The sequence below is a fragment of the Diadema setosum genome, chromosome 8 (genome assembly GCF_964275005.1).
Source record: "Diadema setosum chromosome 8, eeDiaSeto1, whole genome shotgun sequence".
NCBI classification, from domain to species: domain Eukaryota; kingdom Metazoa; phylum Echinodermata; class Echinoidea; order Diadematoida; family Diadematidae; genus Diadema; species Diadema setosum.
This window is the reverse complement of record NC_092692.1, coordinates 34,341,083-34,367,647: the sequence shown is the minus strand read 5'-3', so window position 1 is coordinate 34,367,647 and position 26,565 is coordinate 34,341,083. Positions and strand designations below refer to the sequence as shown.

The 26,565-nt window shown below is 39.9% G+C and overlaps 1 protein-coding gene across 1 annotated transcript in view; it reads left to right on the top strand.

Annotated features, from left to right (window-relative positions):
- The window catches only part of LOC140231499 (extracellular serine/threonine protein CG31145-like), a 202,403-nt gene that overhangs the window by 170,280 nt on the left and 5,558 nt on the right, over positions 1–26,565 (top strand). Inside the window, exons 5-8 of the mRNA XM_072311632.1 lie at positions 510–622; positions 2,028–2,208; positions 7,502–7,614; positions 22,159–22,240. Of these exons, the coding sequence (XP_072167733.1) occupies positions 510–622; positions 2,028–2,208; positions 7,502–7,614; positions 22,159–22,240 (489 nt within the window). The remainder of the gene's footprint in view (positions 1–509; positions 623–2,027; positions 2,209–7,501; positions 7,615–22,158; positions 22,241–26,565) is intronic.

Genomic DNA, 26,565 nt, shown 5'->3' with positions numbered 1-26,565 from the left:
ATTTTTTTTTTTTAAATCAGTGTTGATTCTAAGCAATTTCTTTTATCATGTTTATTTTGCGCGAGGGACATGAACCCGCCTTATTTTGTCCTCTCAATCAATCGGAAACCATAAACAATGAAATATCAACCATCCAATGTCCGAACTAATCCATGCAAGGTTGTAAATTATTGACTGATAAGGGCTTTACTGAAGAAGAAACATAACACATGTATGAACAATGAAAAGACTTCACTTTCTTGGGCAAAAAAAAAAAGAAAATGAAAGAAAGCAATCGATATCTCTGTTAAGACTAAGATGAATAAATTCTTCTTTTGTGTGCCAAAATGTTGCTATTTACGGTGATGTTATTCACATTTCCAAGACGAAACGATTATCCTCTTTTCGAAAGAGACTAAACCCCAAGATGATAAACCCAGTAGTGATTACAAGTCATGAATACTTTCCTGTGATGATTTATCTTCGCATACACGCACTCACTGAATTCTCGGTGCACCAACTCTTTGCAGAATATTAGATTTCCGAAGAGCGCCCCCTGTCACCGGCAGATGGTTTAACATCACTCGGGATCTCTTCGAGTTGGCGGATCCGGCCTTCAGGAAAACATTTTTCAGATCGCCAGGTGAGTCTGCGATGATTTCAACTTTGAACCGTTTAGCGCCCTCAGTCGATCTTAGATGAAATATGGGTAGTCAGTGAATAAAAAAAAATAAAATAAAACATTGGAATACAGAACAGTGGTGTTGTTTCGCAATGACAGTAGTTTCAATGGATAACGTATACCTCACACACATACATACTCATGCACGTCACACATTATACTCAACACTCATAAGCAAAAAGACACATGTACACCAGCTGTCTTTGCCAGGTTGCATCGTGTCTTGGTGAGATTCGAGCAGAATAACAGCAATCTCGAATTCTACGTCATCAAATACGTCTGATCACTTATTAATGAATATTACTAGCATTCGATGATTAGTTCTCAGAAATGGGTAATTATGACAGCTGTGGGTTTAACCTCTTGAATTAATTAACCGTATAGACTTATATTGCTTTTGAAATATTGTGCTTTTTTATATGTTTGTTATATTTGTTATTTGTTTAATCGTAATCAGAGTGTTTTATCATACCAAACAAGATTCATAGTAATTGAATTGATTCAATCATTGTCAAATCAACTAGATGGGTTTGTGGTTATTCATTATAACGGGGAACGTAAAACGCATACTCAGTAGTTTGTTCCAAGGAATAATTTGATTTTTCCCCATTCATGAACGTAGTGAACGAAGGTAGATAGCTAGAATAGAGGATGATGAGTTGCTTCAATAGTTATAGCACTGTGGTATAAAGCTCCGACCTTCCCAATCGATGTTCGTGGGTTCGAATCCTTGTAGGTGCTCATACCCTCATAGTGTGTAACCTGCGAAGCCCTTCTTCACCTAAAATGTCTATTAGTGGATTCCTGGTCATGATAAGTTAATGGTTATTTACTCTTTGGCAGAGGTATAGTCTTGTGAAATTAGACAATTCAATGATGTTGATATTATTGTTGTCATCATTATCATTGATTTTATCATGATTGTTACTGTTGTTATCATTACTATCATAATCACTATTAGTATATTGAGTGATAGTTGTAGTGAATTGTAGTAATAATAGTAGTATTTAGTAGGATGATGATGATGATAATGATAATGATAATTATGGTGACTGTTATTATCATTCACTGTATCGCTGATACGTTTTGCGGTAGGCCTATATTGTAACGGTAATAAAGAAAAACTACTTTGTTATCAACTTATGTTTATGTTTATGTTTATGTTTATGTATATGTATGACTCCAACAATGTATGTACGTGTATGTGCATGTACAATGATAATCCAGGACCAATAAATCAAACCAAATCAAATCAAATCCAATCTAATTTTTATCACGGTCATCACAATCATCATCCTAATCATCATCAATCATTGCATTCTTTTCCACTCATGTAATGATATTCGATTTGTCTGGAACTTGGCAGCGAATAACGTGTGTTTCGTGGGCCACTGCTCGTACTACTGTGAGACTGAGACGGCAGTGTGTGGCAAGCCGGACATGATCGAGGGATCAGTGGCCGCCTTCTTGCCTTCCTTCAAAGCAGCACCCCGAAAGACGTGGCGGCACCCCTGGCGTCGGTCCTACAGCAAGCACCGGACAGCTGTGTAAGTCCTACATGCTATAACTCTCTTGTAAACACGCCCGGGGAATCACCCTCGAGCTCAGTAGGGAAATCCCCCCCCCCCCCCCCCTCCCCCTTTCAACCCATCAAGTGCGCATTTCGTTGCCAGGGTGACAAAGTCACCAAAGTTACCAAGTATTGAAACTTACACGTGTAACGAGAAGGCAGATAGTTAAACTTCGTCGAGGCAATAGCAACAAAGGAAGATTAAAAGCTGGTTTCCGGTTCACAAAGGTGCCTTGATAATGGTGAAGATATTGTACGGCTCTCTCCCATTCTGGTCTTGATCAAACTGCGTTGTTTCATACGACTGAGTACTTCTCTTCCCAAAACAAGCTGCCTCATAGAGTTTCAACAAGTCACCTCCTTTCAGGAGAACTAGTAATGGCCAGCGATTGTACACAAAATATCATTGAAGTTAAAGGGCGTCTTTAAGGAGATTTTTCTTAGCATTTCATAATGAATTAGTAGGCCAGTTTGAGATGTCATTTCATCAGCATATTACGTAACGCCAGGATAAAATTGCATAATTTCAGCAAAATAAATATCAGTTTTCTGAGAACCGTACAGGCTGTCTTGCTTCGGGTTAAAGGCAGCCTGCTCGAAGAATCCAACAAAACAACAGCAAATGTTAATACAAACATGTATGACAGTGACTGGCATATCAGGCACCAACAAGAGAGGGCGCTACACCATACAGTGTTCCTCCCACTTGCAAGCTTCAGGCGCGTATGAGTCCAGTCTGTGATAAGAGATGTTTCTCTACCATTTCAACAATAACAGTGTCAACAAGTTATTACCGAGATGTGTGGTCAAAGCTTTCTCTTACGCATCTTAGAGTAGAACTTTATCTTAACGGATTTTTTCTAGTGGAATCACGTGATTGCTCCTATAAAAATAGACTCGAAGATAAATCTATCTTCGAGTATCATTTTCCTTCCCATAACAAGGATATTATTGTTTTATCATGTTTTAGTTTGTTTGTTACTGCTGACACATATTAATATAGGCTAGTTTACAGTTACAATCCAAGCATAATGTAGGCAAAGATCATTGCAGACCAGTTGAAACTGATTTCTAACTGACGTAGTTGATAAACTGGATAGGTCTTTACTCCAAAAACTATGTTATATTCATGTTTGAACAGGGTGTTTCATGTATGAACGGGAATAGTGCAGATGAATGTGCACTATTCTTTTTAACCAAATTAACTAAAGCCACTCGTGCTGTGCTTTCATATAAATTGCCACTTTCTGCTTGGCCGTTTCCAACTGCTCTTTTGATTAAAAGATTAGTGAAATACCTAAAAAAAAAAAGTTTGTGGTTCACAGGTTAGTGCAGACCATTGCTGACTGTGAACTGATATAATCAGTTATTTTGATTATCGACGAAAGTTCGTAACCCTACATGTCCGTCTTCGATATATCATTGTGATGCTGCAAGTTGAAGCCGTTAGTATTTGTTTGTAAACCCGATTGTGTCTAAACCCTGGAGAGTCTTGTTAATGTCCGTGAGGTTTTCAGTTTCTCGCTCGTAGGGAAGAGGTTAAGTGTATTTCATGCCACCACCGAAATCTTACGAGGGAATGCATGCACATGATCAGGGGCCAAAGCTTTTGAAAAGGTTACCAAGGGAACAGTTCATAATTCCCCACAAAACTCTCTGACGCTTTCCAGACAGTCATGTCCACTTTACCTCGGCACCGTACTTCAAATGATTTACCGGATAGCTAGCCTATATTTAGCTTATATGCAGTATCATTTATTCAAAGTAGAAACAGCGTCACTGCCAAAACAAACATTTGCTTATTTATAATACTCACGGAACCCTCTGTCTCTGTGAATTCGCCACTTAGAGAAGGCAAAAGGTAATCAAAGGAATGTTTTGTGAAGCTTGGATAGCTGGTATGATTTAAACGTTATTGGGGGAAAGTTGTATCACAGGAAACACTTTCCAATTTCAAATGACTTAATAATACCACTGAATAAAAACCTAGACACTCAGATACACATTTTGTCTCCAAGCCATGCAAGTACTGAATGAAATAGCGCCCTCATAGTCGTAACTCAAGCTTGAAGCTGCAGCTGCTTGCAGAATGATCTCGCACTTAAAGGGATGATACAGTATTGGTGGAGATTAGAATTGGGCTTTAAACTTTTTGCGAGATACCAAAAAAAAAACACTTGTGAAATAGTACAGAGCATACCATTTTAAGAGGAATTCAAAGTTTATTTGATGAAAATCGGGTTTGGAATGACTGAAACATCCAAAACAAAGTAAAACAAAATAATCATAATAAAATATGGGTCCCACACTTTATTAGAATCGCTCTGTTTTAGATATCTCAGCCATTTCAAAACCAATTTTCATCAAACAAACAATGAATTCCCCACGGAATTACATGCGCTTTCATATTTCATAAATGGTTTCTCATTATCTCACCCCCAAAAAAATGTTAGAAACCTAAAATTAGGTCTCAACCAAAACTATACGATCCCTTTAAGAAATAAGGTAGAGTAGTCCGACCCCCATCACTTTGTTGTACCAGAGATACCAACATAAATCTTTCTTTTTTTTTTGGGGGGGGGGGAAATCCCTTCTAAAAACTAAAGCCATACCAGCCTGCTAAAAATAAGTTAGGTGTAACGTGTAAGGGTGAATCCCTTTACAATAATTGAATTGAAATATGAATTTGAATTTGAATTTGAAATACGCGTCATGAATTTGGAGGCTGGACACGAGTTTCATCATTTTGGGGGACTACGTTCGTTTCAGCGTAGATTCAGAGAACAGGGGAATTTTGAGTGATCAAACCACATTCTTTCTTCAAGGACCTCAAAGCAGAGATTGATTTGAAAAAAAAAAAGAAAAGAAAAGACGTCTGCAAATTTCAGGACTGGAAATAAACAAGTTGATCTGCTGAGATATGAAAGGCGAAAACTCTCATTATGTCGTGAATTTGTTTTGTGAATTCTGATTGCTGGTGGCATGTGGGAAACCTTTTGGGGAGGTCCAAAACAGCAAAGATGTTTCTGAGCCCAAGTTCATCAAACCGGGTTGTGGAACACAGCAAAGAGATCTTAAGTGAGAGGAAGTAGGTAGTAGAGGTGCTTATCAAGAGAATATAGGACAGTATAGAGTAGCGGTTTACCCAGTTGTGTTGCTATTTCTTGTATCATCATAACGAGTGACTCTCGTTAACATATAGTCCTAGTTGCTTGGGACCTTTCCGTGAACCAAGACTTTTGGTGTATGTTACATATTAGAAGAGAGAGAGAGAGAGAGAGAGAGAGAGAATATAGCGATATGTTTTAAAACGTCAGCCGTGACCTGTCAACCTCACCAAAACATATCTGTGATATATTTGTGATGCTGTGCTAGTAGAATGATAAATGGGTCTGAGATTAGCGTGTGATTGTGTAGGCATCCTGTGCGCATCTTCCTCTACATATACACCGTGAGAGAATCAAACTCACGCCGAGAGATCATGCTAAAAAAAAGTGAGGATTTCACTTAAAACAAAACAAAAAAAAAAAAAAAAACTCAAAACGTTGCAGCATTGTCTATTATTCAATCCCTTTTAACCCTGTGTATGCTATAAGTGTCAATTGACTCATGCTATCGTTTAATAGTAAACATTGTCCAAAGTCCCTGGTACAGAAAAGGTTAAACGTAGATGGATTGGTTAACATTGGCAAAATGATAAGGGGGAAATATATGTTGTGAAGAAATGTAGTTTCCTGATTCATGAGGCGAATCTTAATTGGAACATCACATATTAGACGGTATGACGTAACATCAGATCGAAACCGTTGAATATTTTGTGATTGTACTGTAAACTTCAATTGGAGCATGAAAGAGCAATCTTTTATCGTTACATGCTCGAGTTTGAATAGCACTGCTTTGCAAAATCCGCGATGTAAACAATAATGCCGAGTTGCTTTAACCGCTCTGGCGCCCCCTCAAGTTTGGATTGTGCCGTCAGATATTGAAGGCTGTGTTGTGAGCTGGTGGAAATTTGTCGGTTCATTCTTTAAACAACCTCTATATGTTCATTCTTTAAACAACCTCTTTATGTAAATCATGGTGCAAATTTCAGCTTCTTATTTTGTTTTTCATTTGTTGTGTATGTAAAGTACGATATTCAATTATTATGGTTTCGTTGATGCACACAATGCTGATAACAGCCTTTGGCTGAATCTTGTTGCCGTGCTTAAAGGGTGTGTACAGTTCTGGTCGAGGTGAAGATTTAGCTCTTAACGTTTTGTGAGATATTCAGAAACCACTCTATGAGATGTCAAAGAGCATGCAGTTCTAAAGGGTATCAAAAGTTTATTCGATGAAAATCGGTTTTGAAATGGCTGAGATATCCAAAAACAAAGTGAAACAAAGAGATGCTAATAAAGTTGGGGCATGTCGCCTTTTATTATTAGCACTTTTTTGGATATCTCAGCCATTTGAAAACCAATTTTCATCAAATAAACGTTGAATCCATCTTAAAATTACATGCTCTTTCATATTTCATAAGAGGCTTTTCATTATCTCACTTAGGAATGTTCAAAATATGAATCCCTACCTCAACCAGTACTGTACAGTCCCTTTAAATGACGGAACGAAACGAAACAAAACGAAACAATCTGTTATATTCAAACTTTACACATGCTATGTAAGCTTCATACCGGAGCTCTTTTTTCTTAGAAGACTATAGTTAGATTCAGTGTTTTCATAGTTTCTGTGAAATTTGTTGAAAGTTTTGTGGATTAAAAGGAGATGCTGTTGCGAGTTGCGACAGACATTATATTAATGGCCACACTGTATTTTAGGCAGATGTGTCTTGAGTAATCACTTGATTCCAAACGAGCAATATTATGTCTGGTAACTTGGAAGAGCCTTTGCCAAGTGCATAATTATGCCCAAGCATCAAAATTGCTGATAAAAGGCGGTTGATATTAACAGATTTCATGATTTTGCGGGTCTTAGTTTAACGTTGTCACGACCGTATGTTTGCTAATTTAATCGCAAGGGAAAAGGTATCGTTTATCCAGGGATTCTGGTAAATTCAGTTTGACACTTTTTGTAACTTTAAAAAGTAAATTTCAAATATGAATTCTCGTGGTGTGTACTTTATGGTCCATTCGGTTCACTTTTTTCTTGCCTGTCCGATCGATGACTTTTTATATATATATATATATATAATTGTCCGTATCAGTGATGGAGTACTATTAGATAATATAATTTCTCCACTTCTTTTTTCTTCGCTTTATTTCACATTCTAGATGGGAGCAAGACCCTAGCTACTGTCATCGGATTGTGATGAACAAGCACCCATACAACAGCGGGCGGAGACTTCTAGATTTAATGGATATGTCTGTCTTTGATTTCCTCATGGGTAAGTTGACATGAGCACATTTTGGTATTCTTTCTAATCAGCTGGTACTCCTTTGTTTTTATATCACTATAATTATGCAACATTCGAGTGTTCAAGATTTAGGACATACCATTGCGTTAAGTGTATACGCAGTACATAATGATTTATCATGCGTGTTTTGACACGGTCTCGTAATAAGGATGTTGATGGGTTTTTGTGTTCCACTTTGTGTAATTGTTAATGTACAATAGCATCTCAGGTGTATGTCTGTTGTGTTACCACACCTGGATGTGTGCTTGTGTGCACGTCACGAGCGCGACTCCCACGAGTCATACAGCCCACGAGTCATACTGCCCACGAGTCATACAGCCCACGAGCTACACAGTAAGCAAATAAAATAAAAATCCACGAGCTCGACATTACACCACAGGGCTTAATGTACGTAGTTCATGGTCATGGGCCATTATTGTCCCGTGTAGAGCTCATGGACCTTATTTGCCCAGTGTCGAGCTCATGGGCCTAATGTGCGTAGTGTCTAGATAGTGGGCCTGTTTTACTTGGATGTTTAGCGCGTAGGGTCTACCAGGTTGTATGACTGGTTGGTGTATGACTCGTGAATTTTTTTCTTCAGTGTTTAGCTCGTGGGCCGTATGACTCGTGGATGTCGAACTCGCGGATGACCCCGTTTGCTTTAAGTGTTTTCTTTTTCTGAGTGGTTTCATACGCTTCTCATTGTGTGTGTATATATTATGATTTTATATTATATCTGGACAGTTAGAATGTGTGTGTGTGTGTGTGTGTGTGTGTGTGTGTGAGTTCGAGTGCGTATGGACGCGTCTTCACCCTTCTTTCCCGTTTTTCCGCGCGCATTATCGTGCGATGATATCACTGCGAATATCGTGATGGAAAATCTCAGTTACTCGCTAAACAATGTGTGGCAAGATCTGTCGCTATCGCTATAGTTTGTAGCGATAGCTATTATAAAGACTGCCTGGGTATAGTCCATTTGTTAAAGGTATTTGCATCTTATCGCTTGTCAGGATTAGGGATAGGTAGATGTGCTCGTTTCCACTGTTCGAAGTCACGCCCCTTGGTAGAACTCTTCTTACCCAGTCCTGCATGCTGTGTCCTTGAAGTATGATATGATTATTGGGTCTATGAATATTCATGTTATGTTAAAACGCTTTATATTATTTTTCATTGGTTAAACGGGAGGCGTGGGGAAGGGATGACGGGTTCATTGAACTTTAGGCGTGGATGTCACTGCCAAACAGACATGATTACACCCCTGGCCATCAAATCCGTTCCTTCACATTCTTTATTCCTCCTCCTCCCCCCCCCCCCCTCCCCACCTAAAGTGCGTCCTCGTATTAGCTTCCAATTACCACTCCCCCTCTTTCGTTCTTCGCTCTGATCACGGAGCAATATCTCCATGCTCGATTTGTTGTATACGCACATAATTAATGGTATGTCAGGTAATACACGCACACGTGTAGAGTAATGGTCGTTCCGTACGGTGTCATGGGAACTGGGACGACCATTCAACGCTTTAAGACGTGTCTCTGTAATTGATCTCGTTGGCGGAGCTGACAGCAAAGGCGATTTTTAGAGACATACCATCACGGCAGAATTTCATTGCTGCCCGTATACTCAGTATGGCTCGTCGCCAAGTCCACTTTATTAACGGAAGAAACATCGTCGATAAACACTAGAGTCAGTCACCTTTATTCAAGATATCCGGGGACATAAATCATATCAGATTTTGCTATTATTATCGTAATTGTTATCATTCTTTTCATTATTATCATTTTTGTTGTTATAAAGCTGGTGCCAGTTTTGTGTCAGACCATGGCGTGAAGAGAGTCAGTCGTAGTCAACGTTTGTGTAAGTGTTTGTTTTTTGGGGTTTTGTGTGTGTGTGTGTGTGTTTGTGTGTGTGTGTGTGTGTGTCGTGTGTACGTGTGTGTGCGTGAGTTTTTACATGTACGTTTGGTTTTGGAAACGATGATCTGCGTTCATTTTGTCTACAAGAAACGGAAACTTTTTCACGTTTACGCTGGATCAGAGCCAAGCCGTTATTGTAATTTCTTATTGAGAACTGGTTTAGTCCAGCTAAAGGATATTTACCGGAGGGATATTCTTTTTTCTTCTTTTTTTTTGTTGGTTTTTTTTTTTGGGGGGGGGGGTTCGGGGGGGGGGGTTTAAGGTAACTTAAGTGCTTGAATAAGGGAATTTGTAAAAGTTCAGTCAAGATTAAAAATAATTTACCTTCGAGGGAAAAGGTATAGATTTTTTATGATTATTATTTTCTAGAGCAAGAAACAAAAAGCGATAAAAGCAGGCAGGTTTCATTGGTTGGGTCCCATTTTGCAAAAATGAGGTACGTATGAAATTTGGTATTAATATTTGGTAATTTTATGTGTATTTCTTTCAAAGATCGGCGAGGAGAGGATAAGTTTGGTGAGTGTGTGTATACGAACAGGGATATGTAGAGTGGTTTCATGTGCAATGGGGTGGGGGTGGGGGGGGGGTGGACAGGCCGGTTGTAGGAACATTGATAGTTCGGTTGGTAAATGCAGCAAGCACATAACTAATGCATGGAACTATTGTTTTTATTTTGCGTAACCGATTAAATCAGAGATAAGGGGATAGGCCCTATGTCACGAAATTCGGATCTCGTGCGATCAGTCATCGAATTATGAATGATGAGATTTTAGTTTACCAGTACCTTTTCTGTCTGTATTTTGTGCAATCAAGTATGCCTATATTGTAGCTATCGATAAGTTTGATCAAGTTGAACAAGGTGGTTGTTAATTTTTGTACAAGTCTTGTTTTTTTATGAATCTTTATAAACTTTTTTAGCTCTGCATAAAAACGAATTTGTGATTAAGCAGCATTAAATTAGTGGCATACCTAGCTGCCATTTCTGTAGACGTGAATGGGCATAGTCAAGGCAGCCTTCGATAGAGTCACATGACACGAGCACCGTGACCCGTGGCTTCTCAGTCCAAAATTAGCCGAGGGAAGCGATATTCGTAGCAAATCTGGGAATGGGTAGAATTGCCCGGAATGTGGTATTTTGATGAAATAAAGACACAGCCATACGAAATGAAATGGCGTCATACGGATTATCACACGTGTTGGCGAGGAAATTGTACCTGCTGTAACGCCAGCTATTTTACCCCCATATCTACCCGCCCCCAAGTCCCAATCCCTATAACCACATTATCCAATGAGCTAAATTCACAGAATTACGTTTAAAAAACAAAAACGAAATCTGATGGAACCAAGGAGGCACTCGTTTAGTACCTCCTTGATTGACTGGTGTGTCGGGCTTAGTCTCCGATTGGTACCAATCAATACCTACAGCAGTTATAGTACATCATTGTATGGGTTTGCTAGTCCCTAAGGAGGAGGTTTCCCCAGGAAGAGATTTGGAGGGGGGTTGCTATTCCCCGCGCTAAGACGCTGAATTCTCCCAAAGACTCTAGAGGTGTGCTGGGTGATCTAGCTAAGCTGGTAGGTTAGGGTCACTCAAGGAAAATTGGGGCGGTGGTTCCTCCTCCTTGATAGTGAGGATAAATGGACTCGTTTTCTAGTGACGGTAATTGGTAAACGGAACGGAAGTTGATTGAAATGAATAATGATTTAAGCCCTGCTTAGCGTATGAAAACAAAGAAAAACGTGAAAAAGCATTTGAGCGCACCATTAAGCTCATCGGTTGAGAAGATGGCATTTACACGAATGTATAAATAATGCAATCTTGAACAAAACTGACATATACCCACTTTCAACGCCCGGGGATATTTGTAAACTTTTCACATCTCCTTATAAATGAAGAATGTGGTCTGAGCGTTAATGTGACATATACTGAATCCGATAATGAGTGATTGTCAATTGGAATTCAGTGGCACGACGGGTCAGGAAGGCACAGTACCTTCAAATACAATCTCCGAGTTATCATAGGTCTTTCAACAAGCCAACGAATGTCAATAAACACATTCATACATCCTGCTCAAAGTGATAATTATGGCGGTTGTCAAACGTTCCCTGTTCTTCATCTCTCTCTCTTGTCTTCTTATGCTTACAACTAGTACGTAAGCTGTTGTGTGCATTCTCTACCCTTTCTTTTACAATGAAAGAAAATGCATTTATGCAACTATCATACGAGCTATATAACCCCTCATATACGTGCTATAGATGACATTTCTCTCCTATAAACCTTTGAAGAGATTGGTTGCAAAACGGATTAAGCACCGTTTTTAAGCATTTTAAAGAAAACCCATCGTCAGATAAAGCAAAATGAAACCTTTCCAGTGATACCTCGCTTTGTACAACAAGGTAGGCCTATATTCTTGAAATTATCATGAGAAATGTATCATATTTTCTTATTGTCATTGTTCTGAAAAGTGTCATCGCAAATATCTCGAATCAACAATAACAAAGGTAACTCGTTTTGCTATCACCATATTAATTTTGAGTATAGTGCGTGAACTTCCGCGTGTTTGCTTTTCCGAGATGAAAACCCACAGGTGAACTACAGGTGACCCCTCACCCATTTTACCCGTGAACTCACGAAGGCATGTGGGTTAAGCGAAGCGGAGTCAAGTTTATCTGTCCTTCATTTTTGTTGTCGTTCCTCCACCCCACCCACTCCCATCCCCCTTCTTTCATTCTCTTCCAGTATTCGTCATGTCCTTGTACCACTTACCTACATATGTCATACTGACATATTGATCTGCGCTAATCTTTATGCCCCCATTTCCCCGCTTACTTATTGATGTTTGAAATCACTTGTACGAGGGGCGTGACTGGTCACGTGATTGTTAGGACATTGACTTGTTAGCCATAAGACGAAGGGACGTCATCTCATATTCCTTAATCGGTTGATGCAGGTTTTGTTGTGCTTTGTTTTGTTTTTTGGATCACAATTTAAGTTGCAGAAAATTTCTGTCAGAGTTTTATCTGAAAAATTACCTTGAGAGGTACCAGTCGACATTTCTAAGCCCTCCCGTGTTCCTCGAACTTTCATCTTACGGATGACCTTTTGAAGAAGAGGAAATGATTGAGAATTACGCTGAACCTCCCCGTAGTTTGGTGTGATCAGGGAGGTCCGCTCTGTACCTCCTTGGTATTACATGTATCAAGGAGGGGAAAGTGTTCACCATATGTCTGTCCCTCCCCTTCTACCGATGATTTATAATTATGGGATACGTATTGCAATGTCAATAAAGTCCCTTCTGCAACAAAGAATTTTTTTAAATCCAATATATTAGGTTAAAAAAAAACTTCTAATGGCAGTTCATCGAAAATTTATGATGCAACTTATGACCAAAACTTGTAGATTATGAAGATTCTTTTTTAAATGGTTGATTCCCTGTTCATATCCGTTCCAGGTTTGAGATCCTCCTTCTTGTTTACCGGGCTAGTAAGCACATTGCTGCATCTCCGAGTATGGAACTGACTACCAATGATTTCTGAGGTCTAATATTTTATCGAAACTAAGGCCTCACCATTCCAACAAGAATCACGTTTGATTTAGTTAGTATAATACCTCCTAGGTACACGGTTAGGCACGGATATCATTAGAGATGATTGCTCAATCAGGTTTGATTATCCTCACATCATTCAGTAAAGATTACCAACTCGGGTTACAGTTCGTTATTCCCAATGAAATGAGGTTCGTTATTCCGAAAGTCCTTAATTCTGGAAACGAGATAGAGTTCGTTATTCCGAAGGTTCGTTAATTCGAAATTGAGATAAGGTTAGTTATTATGAAGTTTAATTATTCCGAAGGTTCGTTTATCCGAAAATAAAATAAGATTCGTTAGTCCAAAAGCTAAAGAAGGTTCGTTATTCCGAAGGTCCGTTAATCCGAGAGTCAAATACGATTCGTTATTCCGAATATGAAATCAGGTTTGTTATCACAAAGATGAAATAAACTTCATAAACTTTACTAATTCCCTTGAGGACGGTAAGAACATGCTTGCCGTAACGTCGGGACTGCGTATGCCCTTTTCAGGGCCAAACACATACCTTAAAAGAATACGTGGTGCACCGTCCGTTAACCCTTCTACCACCGAACGATCTACCGCCACGGAAGCCTTCAAAGATTTCACGATATACATAGTTATTGACGAACTGGAATTCAGTCATAATTGTAATGGTGCATGTTATTGATGAAAGAGAAAGTATTTTTCTTCCTATCAATATTATTGTCGTCATCATCATTATCATCTTATTCATCACTTTACATTGCCAACATTCCCTCTCCTAACCACTAATACTACTGCTAATGTTTAGTTTACGCTTACACGTGCTGCTGTGATGTACATGAAACCACACCAAACTTGCCGATGTTCAACGGTCTCATTTATCTATACCGTCTTCTTCTTCTTTTTCTCATCCCCTCTCCCCCCCCCCCCCCCCCCCCGAATCAAAGCCTCTTCCATACCGTTTCTCCTTCAAGGAAAAGCAACTTTCGGGTCAGCTACAGTTCGAACAGAATTAACTCAGAGCTAACCTTTTCTATAATACCCACTCAAGTATTTCATGTTTTATGTAATTAGGATGAACAGCGGATATGTAGGGTATTTGTCAATAAAAACGCAGACGTCCGTATATCATGCATGCGAGGTCTTTAACCGCGACATTTTTTTTTATTGCAAACTAATAAACAAATAACAAACAGTAGACCTACCGTTCCATTTTCTCAAGATGAATGAGAAATAATGATATAAAAAGAACATGATTAATTGAAATTAATGTCCCATTGCCTTACAGCGGTCATTGATTGTATCCGCAGGGGATATGATTGTTTGTCTTCTTTTCGTGTGTCATCCATAGGCCATATTGTGAGTTATGTCGGTATTTGCCTCTCGGATTAAGATGGACAAAATGAAATGTTTGGATAGAAGAACGAGATCTCTCCCTTGCCTCCTTCCTTCCCACCCCTCCCCTCTTTCTTTACTCTCTCTCTCTCTCTCTCTCTCTCTCTCTCTCTTTCTCTTGTAATGACGTCAGTACGTTACAGATTTGGGCTGCGTTTCGGGCATTAATGATATCAACAATCCCCCGCGTGAACGCAGTCCATATCTGGATGTACCGAATAAGACTAAGAAATGTTTGTGTTTGGGTCAATTGCGATAGTGCTACTCAATTCACATGCTGGTAAATTTTGAATAAATTGTTGTCTGCGCTGTCACAGACCTCTCGCGCTTTTGAATCCGAAACTTCACTATGACAGTACATTGGATTTACATACGCACTGCTGCCCACCGCTTCTCACCAAAAGAGGGCAGTTTAGTACTAAAGGTCTGCGTGCACAGGTTCATTGATCCGAAAATGACATAAGGTTCGTTTTTTCAGGGTTCGTTATTCCACAACACATATATTCCCTACGCCTAGAAATTCGTTAATCCAAAAATTAAAAAGGGTCCGTTAATCCCAACATTCGTGGCGTTATTTCGAAGGTTCGTTACTCCGAAACACACAAATTCCCTATAACTAGAGGTTCTTTAGTTCGGAAAATGAAAAAGGGTTCGTTAATCCGAACATTTGTGGCGTTATTGCGAAGGTTTGTTATTACAAAGGTTAGTTTATCCGAAGATAAAGTTTCGTTGTTCCAAAGGTTCGTTCATAAATCCGAAAACGGAATAAGGTTCGCTATTCCAATGGTTCATTGTTCCGAAGATAAATTAAACCGAAAATGAGTAGAAGATGCGCACTAACGAACCTTTGGAATTTAGCCTGCATTCTTTCTCATAGTTTCATGTGTGTGTGTGTGTGTGTGTGTGTGTGTGTGTGTGTGTGTGTGCAGGCGATAATCAGATATTCTCATAAATTATTGAATAAGTTTCTTAAGGCCCTTTTGTTGCGTAAAATTTTACAATGGGAGTATCTGAAACAACATATCTGATTTCATTTCAACCTATCTGTCTGAGTTTATTGTATATCACTTGTTTTCTTGTCACAAATTTTTGTGCAATGCAAAAGCAAAATCATACGAAAATCACCTTCGTTGATGACAATAATACGGTGCACTAAAGGCGTCAACGATGAACTTGATGGGTTCTTGTGAATGCTCCAGGCAGACAAATAGATTTATTCTATTTCTATTTCCTTGCGGTATTTACTGTGGCGATACATCATGCAAGACGAAAAAAAAAAAGCATGGAAATAATGAAAACGGGTATTTAGCTCCATTATAAGTTTTGTCGCCAGTTCGTACCGCAGCGGCGAAGGGAGGAAAACATTGTCAAACTAAAAAAAAAAGAAAAAAAAAACTCTGCGTCAGTCTCATCGTTGATTGCTTGGAATTTCACGTTCATTCTTTCTAATCGTGATCGGAAAGATTTAAACAACAGCAAAGACGTATACGCAACATTGTTGAATGAAATCCATGTAAATATGATCTGCACTGAATTGACTCCCGAGAGAATAAACGTTTTGTTAATGCGTGGCAGTTATTCACCGAGTGCTGGCACGTGCTGGACGAAATGTGAAGGAATTCCACTCATTTTCCCTTTGCTATTAATTGTTGACTTATTCGTGCAAGAACTTTTGCAAGCTTTGAAGCAAAGTGTCACACAAAGGTTAAAGATCAGTGCGCTTCCTATTATAACGGGTTATGGAGGCACGGCGCTATACCAATAGATCATGTCTGATCCCTGGGTATTAATTGAGGGTATCAATTTTGACAGGCGAAATCTTTCATTCATTCTCTCTTTGCGTAATTCACTTCGGAATATGATCCCCTGATGTTTTGCTATTTCCAGGTTCTCGTAGTCTGTGTCGCGGAAACACGCTTCTCGAATCAGATTTTCTCACTCCCTCCACCTGTGTATATTCTTTACACCTCCTTTGGCTTGCTGGTATCCGATGACTATCCGTCGTGTCTGAGCGTTCGTTAATCGTAGACTACCTTGTAGCGGCGTTCATCGACCTCTCAGGTGTCTTCACTACTGATACTCCACTCAACAAGCAGCGTCGTGAGGCGCTGTTGACTGGACGTCTTGAGGGGTGCTCTTCAAACATGGGAAGATGTAGTGGAAACGGTCAAGTGTTATCCCCGACTGTTCCACTTGGTGTGGAGGGGGAGGGGTGGGCTTGCTTGAGAGGGAGGGGGAGGTAAAGCTTACTGTCCAAGTGGACTGGAAAGCATTGCAGAACCTGTGCATGCAGTAAGTACAAAGCTGGGAAGGGGCAATGATGATGTCGCGACGCCTCGTGAGATGTGTAGGGGAACTTTACTTTTTCGCCATTATGATCAGATGCGTATTCATGAGTTCCTCCATGCTCGTATTGACACTCTGATATAAGTTGCCTATTTGTTGAATAGGAAGAGAGGAGAATAAACCCAGCTTCTTCATTTAGAGGGGCTTGCGCCTACATACACAATCCCACTGAAGTGTGTCTCCATTTTTGTTATTAAATCGCAAACGCCAACGCGCCGTCCTACTCTCCCAATTGGGTGTCTGAGTGGGGATAATACGCTTTTGCAGAATCCCTAATTCAGGACAAACAGAACGATCGTCATTGCTTGCTACCTCACACCCTTTTTACTTAGAAAGCAACTGCGCTGTAGACCATGTAATGTTGAATAAGGTACAAATCAGAGACTGTTGCTATAGCAAACTCATCAAGCTCTCACATAGGATTTAGTATAAGCTCATTTCATTTTGATTGCATAAAGCTACTTCAAAACAACTTATATTACATTAAAAGGAGAGAGTTATGCAGTAGGTGTATGGAGCATGCAATCGTAAGTAACTTGTGTTTAATTTATGATTTAAACATGAATCTTGTTTGTTTTTCTTTCTTTATTTATTTATTTCTTTCTGGGCTGCAGTCGTAGAAGAAAGAAAATTGTTTTATTTTCTCGTGTGGATTGACAAGAGTTTGAAATGTTGCTGGAATAGTTCCAACTTTTTATAATCACAGCAGCATGTTATTCTGCAAGACCTACAATAATTGTTGGCATATGTTTTTCGAATCTGAAAAACATAATCGACTAGCCTATTGCCACCGATACGGCACTCCCCTCTAGAAGAAATAAAGAGTATACCTTGATCCCAATAAGAAACAGGTTAAAAGACTCTGATTTCCTACCATTAATTTACGCTGAAATTCTTTCACGTCTCTTGTGCCAGGCAATAAAATTACTCTGGATCTCTTAAATCTATTGTGGAGATTTCAGACCACTTTATTTTATGTATTTTCTGTTGTCATCTCCACAGATATCTGTCCAAGCTGAGGTTTTATTGTAGTTACACACATGGTCAAAGTTACGGGCAGATCTAACCCTTCCTCTAGGGCACCTTGGTTGGCATTCGTCCACTGTTATTGTTTATATTCCTTAAAGCCACATGGAATTGAGTCATTAGCTAGTTGTTGGTTTGCTTTTCCAAGAACCGATAACGAACGGTCTTTAAAATAGATAGATAGATAGATAGATAGGTAGATAGATAGATAGATAGATAGATAGATAGATAGATAGATTAATAGATAGGTAGATAGATAAAATGAATAAAAATCCAAAATTTTACTCAACGGTGAGGTTGTCATTCTTGTTGATCATAATTATTGTTATTGTTATTATTACTACTACCATTACTATTATAATTATCATCATCATTAGTATTGTTATCTTTACTATCATCGACATCATTAGTGTCGATATTATTATCGTTATTATCATTATGATATTATTCTTCAGTTCGTGTACTTCTCCGTCAAGTTTGGAGACCATTGCCAGAGCTGAAACGTAATATTCTTTGGCAAATCGAAGAAGTAACAATATGTCGGCTGCAGCCGATACAGCGAACAAAGGGGGAAAAAGGAGAAATTACTCGCTGCGCTCTGTATTCTCTCTTCATTATTGCAGAGGGATATTTGCTGTCGTTGTCTTTTTAGACATATGGAGAGTTGTAGAATGCCTCCAGTTATGGGATTTATTATGATATGACGGAAACAATATAATAGTCTTCACGCACGTAAACTACTTTTACATAAATCAATATTGCGAGGAATGTTGTCTTCAATTGGCTCTATGTAGATGGTTAAAAAGAATTGAATCCTTAGACATAGTACCTTTTGTGCATATACATCGAAATATGACGGAATGAAATTATGATTTTTATTGAAATACAGTAAGGAAAAGTTCTAATCCTGCAAAAGTGTCAAGTCACATCAGCATGGTGAAGACATTGAGTGGTCAGTTTTAAGGTATATTGATCAAGGTATCCACAGGCGCTGGCTCCAACACTTTACAAGTTTGCTACCATTGACTGGTCGGAACTCATTTTGTTTCGGAGGTAACTTATGTTGTCATCGTTTTGTAAGTCAGTCACTATTCAGCAACTGATATGGAATGATAAATCTTGGCTTGGCATGCAATATGGTGTCATTATCGAATGTATCAATGCGTGGCTGTTAGCTGGCCGTTGCGGATTCTTGGTCCTGTCGTTTGGAGACTGACCTAGGAGGAGTTAAGTCGAAGATGCGCATGCGTATGCTGTAGAGCCTTCTGAGAAGAAGTTGCGGTCGTAATGTCGCACGAATATGCACGGCCCAGCTTGCCTCATAGCAATACTTCTTTTCAGGTCATGTAAGCGTGTATGTGCGTCTATATGAAATTGTCTATCAAATTCCAAAAGATCGTAAAATCAACAGTACGTTTATTGGCCTCCGTTTAATTGTATAACATTCGAAACCAATGCTTTGATCACAAATTTTAGTTGATTTGGAACGGGATAAGAGCCGTTTAGTGAGCATGGCGTAGTAATGAGTGAGTACGGTTTATAGATGACGATTTATGAAGGTACTATTGCACTTCCTACAGTCGGCCTTCCACAGTAAAGTTCTCTCGCGCTCCTTGCCAACGATAAACACCACTGAACTAGAAAGACGAGTTCAGTGATAAACACTCAGCGAAATGATGGTTCTTTGGGCGAGGGCATGACAAGGCTCTTCAACCTTAAAAGTCATTAAACTCTGTAACTGTATAAGGTGATAACGGGTAATTGTAGTGTGAAGAGTAGTTTCGATGCTTATTCTGTCTTGTTGCCGGAGTTGTTGGCGTCGCCGACAAGTACTCGAGGAGCTATAAAGAAAACTCTGTAAGAAAACGGTAAAGTCGGTCTGCAATACAATAATATTCATTGTTCACAGACACTGTGGCGTTTCTCCTCTCCCTCTCTATCTATCTATCTATCTGTCCGTCTGTCTCTATCTCTGTCTCATTCTTGATGATGCTGATGACGATTACAGTATGGTCTTACTTATTAAATGTTTCCACTGTTCTACCATAAGGTCCTGCCGTCACGTTTACCCTCGTATTGGCAGATACCCAAGTACACACATGAAGGTTGAGAGGGACAAACAAAGAATAATTAACATCTTGATCAAGGACGTGCTAGTTCTGTATTCCCTTGGGGGACGGGAACCCGGGACCTGAGAGTCAAGAGTCTTATGCACAATACCACAACACCCCCTTAGCAATGCGGTTTTAAACTTCAAATCAAGCATTAAGTTTGGTTTTACAGACTTACCGCAGTATGTGAGACTAGTAGTAATAAGCAGTAGTAGTAGTTTAATGTATTATTATTTATATCAGAGATCTAAGCTGTGGTTCTACGAACTGTGCACCCCCCTCGTTTTAACGTGCCAACAGGAGTAAATTTCTTATACCCCCCCCCCCCTCCCCCTTCTTTTACAAACGCCTGTGGGATTTGCGTGTCACAATAAAAAAAAAAGAAAAAAAAAAAGAAAAAAAAAAGAGGGGGAATATAGCATCCGGGCACTTAAGCTCCCGGTAATGAAAATTTGCTGTTGACGAGAGTTTCTTTCGCGGAGTGGTTTTGCGACAGAGGGCAAATTCCCATACATTGGCACGTAGAAATTGAGGACGATCGCTGCATCTGCCTCCTTTGTAATCGTAAGTGTGACTGTGCGCGCATAGCTGTAACGCGCGCCGCTTTCAGCAGCAGCAGCAGTGTGCATGTGTGCATGCATAGTATGGATGTAGCGCAAAGCAGCTATCGTGTAGAGCTTAAGCTGGCGTGGAGTAGAATTTTGTTATTGAGAAGTTGTAGGCCCTACACAATTAACATTGCAATATACTAATTTCTATTACTGCTCAAAATGCTGAAATGGGTATGGACTGGCTACTTTCGGGGGATACGACATTATTGCCCTCCTTATCGAATAGGATCGTGTTGCCCTCGTCTTCGAGTCAGAAAATACAATTCTGGTTGAGCCAATAAATGTCGTAGGCCTATCCCCCTGAAGGCCAGTCCATCTTATTATTATTATTAGTAGTAGTAGTAGTAGTATTTACTTTCCGCATTTTTCTGATATCTCGCGCGGATATACGCCGTGTGCTTATATCGTTTTTTGGCACTTTTCGTATATTCATACTACGAATGGATATACGACATATCGATCTGAGACTGAATCATTCAGCCCTGCAGTGTTCCGATTGGATAAACATGCAATTAAAAAGGTATGACCGCACGGGGGGGGGGGGCATTTCATGAAGCGTTTTGTACGACAAATTTGCTCTCAGCCAATCAGATGCAAGGATTTCAGTAGCTTATAACAGTTTGTCTTTAAAAAAAAATATATATGAAAAAAAAAATGCTCATGTATCGAAACAATGCCAAAACCGTCGTTTCGATATACGTCATAATAAATTCCTACGACGTATCAGTATACGGTCATTGAGACACATAAAAACGTTGCATTGATACATACATCGTATATCCGTATGAGAGAACTTTAGTCTGAAGGGGGGGGGGTGGAAGCGATGCAAGTGTCTGAGTGTGCGATTGTGTGTATTTTGTTTGTATGTATGTGTGTGTCTGACCATGAAGCTAACCAGTGGTCTATTTCAGTGGACATGGGTGAATATTATTGTTGATGAAATTGTGTCTGTGACAATTCTGTCCATGCGAGTCATGCGTAGCTTCAAGAATAACAATTTACAGGAAGGATCGTATAGCTTTTTCTCTCGCCTCACCTTGAACGTCAAGGTTTACTGTCATGGAACATTTTGTAATTGAATATTTTGTGAAAATGCTGCATCGGTCTTTGTGTACATATTTTGTGTTCAAAGATAATCATCAGCTGTTTGAGATCATCAAATCGTATGTATATAATGTTTTTGTTAGAATTAGTCGTTGTTTTGCAGATTTATTCTCCCTTGTGATAAGTGATCTTGTTTGGGTGGCTTATCATTATACATGGCCGAGAAATGCTAAATATGCTGTATATGTGTATATCAGATTTTTGTTTTTCTCACAATTCCTAATCTACATGTGCATAATGCTTTGCTTTTTTTGTGACTTGAATATCATACTCCTCAAGAAAGTCTTGACAAAGGAAAAACAAAAACCCTGGACATTTGGATTCCCAAATGCTAATGCTAGGTGCAGTAGGGAATTAAATTTAGTGGATACTTGTTTTGAATAAGAGTGAGTACGATAGCTGCTACATACGTGGTAAGGATCATGTAGCTGACAGCCATGAATGACTTTGATCTCACTATTGTTATCTTTTCACACAGGAAATATGGACAGGCATCACTACGAAACTTTCGAGGCCTTTGGGAATTTCACTTACCCAATTCATCTGGATCATGGCAGGGCGTAAGTATCAGGTCTCAGCGATTCGAAAGCACTGGTATACCAATTACGGTGAACTATTTTCTGCTAGCTGATGGAAATGATGATTATTTGAATCAACGCAATATCAAAAAGTAAACCTTCTTCTCCGATGGGCTTCTGTCACACCCTTTCAGAGAGTAATGAAACAAACAAAAACAGACAAAGAAAAACAAAGAATACTAGTACACTGTATAATTCAATCATGTTTTAGTATTTGTATTACATTTTTTCATTATTGATGTTTATTTGTATATGCATTTATTTAAAAAGAATTCTAACTCACTTTCGTATTAATTTCTTATACGTACCTTCTTTATCTAACCCAGTCAGTTTTATATTTTCCAGTTGATCCTTGAAAACCATCATTTCGTGTACGCCCATAAACGAACTGATTCGAACCGAAAAAAACAATGACGGTAATATATATACATACGTATACCGGATAAATATATGATATTTTTTAGGAAAATAATTCGTACTAGTGTGGCTCTCCATACTACTGCCAAATAGAGTCAAAGGTCAACATGACGGACATGAATTTGAGGTTTACATTCTTCAAATATCGCAACAGTGCGCACTAAAAATAACCTCCAGGAAGGGTTAGTGTGTATAGTGGATGTCAATGACACCTCTGTATAGCGACAGGTTTCATTCCCTATGTCAGTGGTTGTGTGTTAGTTTCTGTAATTGGTCAAGTTTTGACAGATTATCTTTTTGAGAGCTAGCAGAACTACGGAAGCTTAAAAGTGCCAACCAGATGACGAGATAAGAAGACGAGAAGACAGGTTAGATACCGAGAAGCCGAGTTATTGCAACTCGGCAAGTCGACTTGCTTGGATCAAGAAGACAAGATGACAAGTTGTTGAAACTCGGAAAGTCGACTCGTTTGGGACAAGAAGACATGATAACGAGTTGTTGAAACTCGGAAAGTCGACTTGCTTTGGACAAGAAGTCAAGATGACAAGTTGTTGAAACTCGGCAAGTCGACTCGTTTGGGACAAGAAGTTAAGATGACAAGTTGTTGAAACTCGGCAAGTCGACTCGTTTGGGACAAGAAGTCAAGATGACAAGTTGTTGAAACTCGGCAAGTCGACTTGCTTTAGACAAGAAGTCAAGATGACAAGTTGTTGAAACTCGGCAAGTCGACTCGTTTGGGACAAGAAGTCAAGATGACAAGTTGTTGAAACTCGGCAAGTCGACTTGTTTGGGACAAGAAGTCAAGATGACAAGTTGTTGAAACTCGGCAAGTCGACTCGTTTGGGACAAGAAGTCAAGATGACAAGTTGTTGAAACTCGGCAAGTCGACTCGTTTGGGACAAGAAGACATGATAACGAGTTGTTGAAACTCGGCAAGTCGACTTGCTTTGGACAAGAAGTCAAGATGACAAGTTGTTGAAACTCGGCAAGTCGACTCGTTTGGGACAAGAAGTCAAGATGACAAGTTGTTGAAACTCGGCAAGTCGACTCGTTTGGGACAAGAAGTCAAGATGACAAGTTGTTGAAACTCAGCAAGTCGACTTGCTCGGGACAAGAAGTCAAGATGACAAGTTATTGAAACTCGGCAAGTCGACTCGTTTTGGACAAGAAGACATGATAACGAGTTGTTGAACTCGGAAAGTCGACTTGCTTTGGACAAGAAGTCAAGATGACAAGTTGTTGAAACTCGGCAAGTCGACTCGTTTGGGACAAGCGGACATGATAACGAGTTGTTGAAACTCGGAAAGTCGACTTGCTTTGGACAAGAAGTCCAGATGACAAGTTGTTGAAACTCGGCAAGTCGACTTGCTTGGGACAAGAAGTCCAGATGACAAGTTGTTGAAACTCGGCAAGTCGACTTGCTTGGGACAAGAAGTCAAGATGACAAGTTGTTGAAACTCGGCAAGTCGACTCGTTAGGGACAAGAAGTCAAGATGACAAGTTGTTGAAACTCGGCAAGTCGACTTGCTTGGGACAAGAAGTCAAGATGACAAGTTATTGAAACTCGGCAAGTCGACTTGTTTGGGACACAAAGACATGATAACGAGTTGTTGAAACTCGGCAAGTCGACTCGTTTTGGACAAAAAGACATGAAAATGAGTTGTTGAAACTCGGGAAGTCAACTTGTTTGGGAAAAGAAGACATGATAACGAGTTGTTGAAACTCGGAATGTCGACTTGCTTGGGACAAGACGTCAAATGACAAGTTGTTGAAACTCGGCAAGTCGACTTGTTTGGACGAGAAGACAAAATGCCGAGTTGTCAAAACACGACAAGTCGACTTGTTTTGGAAAAGAAAACAAATTGGTTAGTTAGTGGAACAGAAAAGTCGACTTGTTGCGGACAAAAAGACAAGTCAACGAGTGGTTGGAATTTGTTTAGGACAAGAAATCAAGGTGACAAGTTGTTTATCGACATTTGGGGTCTAGGAACACTACCTCCTGGAAAACTACCCCATAAGTATAATTACTACCCCTTGGATCTGGATAACTACCCCCGGATTATACCCCCGAATAATTACCCCCGGGATAACTACTCCTGGATAACTATCCCACAGATGACTACCCCCAGATAGCACTATCAAATAAAACATCATCACAACAACAACAACAACAAAAAAAAGCAGTGAATTCAAAGACAAATACAACTTAAACAATCACTGAATATTTCCGATGCCCCACCCTGACCCGATGGTGTTAGCTCATCCAGCAAAACTGGTAATTGGATTTATGTTCTTTCAGAAAAAAAAAAACAAAACAAAAACTTGTCATTATAGTCACTGGCGTAGCCAGGGGGGGGGGGGGCGATGGGGGCGGTCGCCCCCCCCCCCCCTAAGATTTGGACCGCGAATTTTGGAGGCCGAAAAAAAATGCGTGTATACTGTATGCATGCGCATGAAGCGGGTATCCTTTGCAACCTTTCATCAAGATTTTTTTTTTATATTTCACTCAAAGTGTGCACCAGATCGTTGAATTTCAATTCAAAATATGCAAAATCTCTCGTGCTTGGGAGGGGGTATCCCCCTCCCAAACCCTCCCCCTCTGTGCCTCTTTCCCTAGCTTAGTACACTTTTTAGATTTACAGAAAAAAAAAATTATGAATAATTCTGGGTGCTTATCACTTATCACTTATATTCCGAAAACTCAAGGTTCCCTCATGTATAAGGGGAATTTCCCCTTCTAATCGACCCTTTCCTCCCTCAGTCCCCCCCCCCATCAGTTTTGTTTTTTTGTGATTTCCCAAACGTTGATTCCATCAAATATGCGTATACGAGATTATCTCAATTTCAACCTTAAAAAGGCAAAAGCTCCATCGGAAGGTAAGGGTGGAGGTAACACTCGCCCACGCCTTTTCCCTGCTCGCCCGCCCCTCCTCCCCCCCCCCCCCACTTCCGCCGTGTATAGAAGTAGACTGTGGCTATACCCAGATCGCTTTATTTCAATTCTGAAAACGCAAAAGCTCCGCGAGCGGGAGGGGGAATCCCCTTCCCCTAAGCTCTACTTCACTAGACTTTATACATGCACACAGATGGTGCACATTCGGAATAAGAGCTAAATTCCGTGATTTTAACACTTCGATGAAAAAGTCACCACCAAAAATTTGCACCAGATCGCTGAATTTCAGGTCTGAAAACGCAAAATCACCTCCGTGTGGGAGGGGACCCTGTCTACACCCTCGTGTGCATGCTTATTCTGTTTGATTGCTGAACAGACAGCGTTCATGATATTCAGTGTAAGAATTGATACAAGAAGATTATTCAAATATACCATTTTATAGGCAAATTGTTCAATAATAATCTACACTAGAATATACTGCAACCTTAAACAAGTGGGACTATTTCAACTCGTTAAAACACGCAAAACATGCATCAAATTGCACCATTTGCAACATCAAAATGCAAAAATTTCTCACGTGGGAGGGGGGACACCCCCTCCCACACCCTCCCCTCCCCCCTCGCTCGCTCTGCTCGCTCGAGTTCAATCGCGTTCATGATATTCAGTGAAAAGAATTAATACAAGACGTGTATTCAAATTATACCATTTTATAGGCAAATTGTTCAATAATAATCTGCATCAAAATAAATTGCTACCTTAAACAAGTGGGACTGTTTCACGTCGATAAAACGCGCAAAAACATGCATCAAATTGCACCATTTGCAACATCAAAATGCAAAAAGTTCTTACCGTACGAGGGGGGACACCCCCCTCCCACACCCTCCCCCCCCCCCCCCGGTCGCTTCGCTCCTCGCAGACTAACCGCCCCCCCCCCCCCCCACCCCTAAGATGAAATCCTGGCTACGCCGTTGATTATAGTACCACCCGACGGCAACAC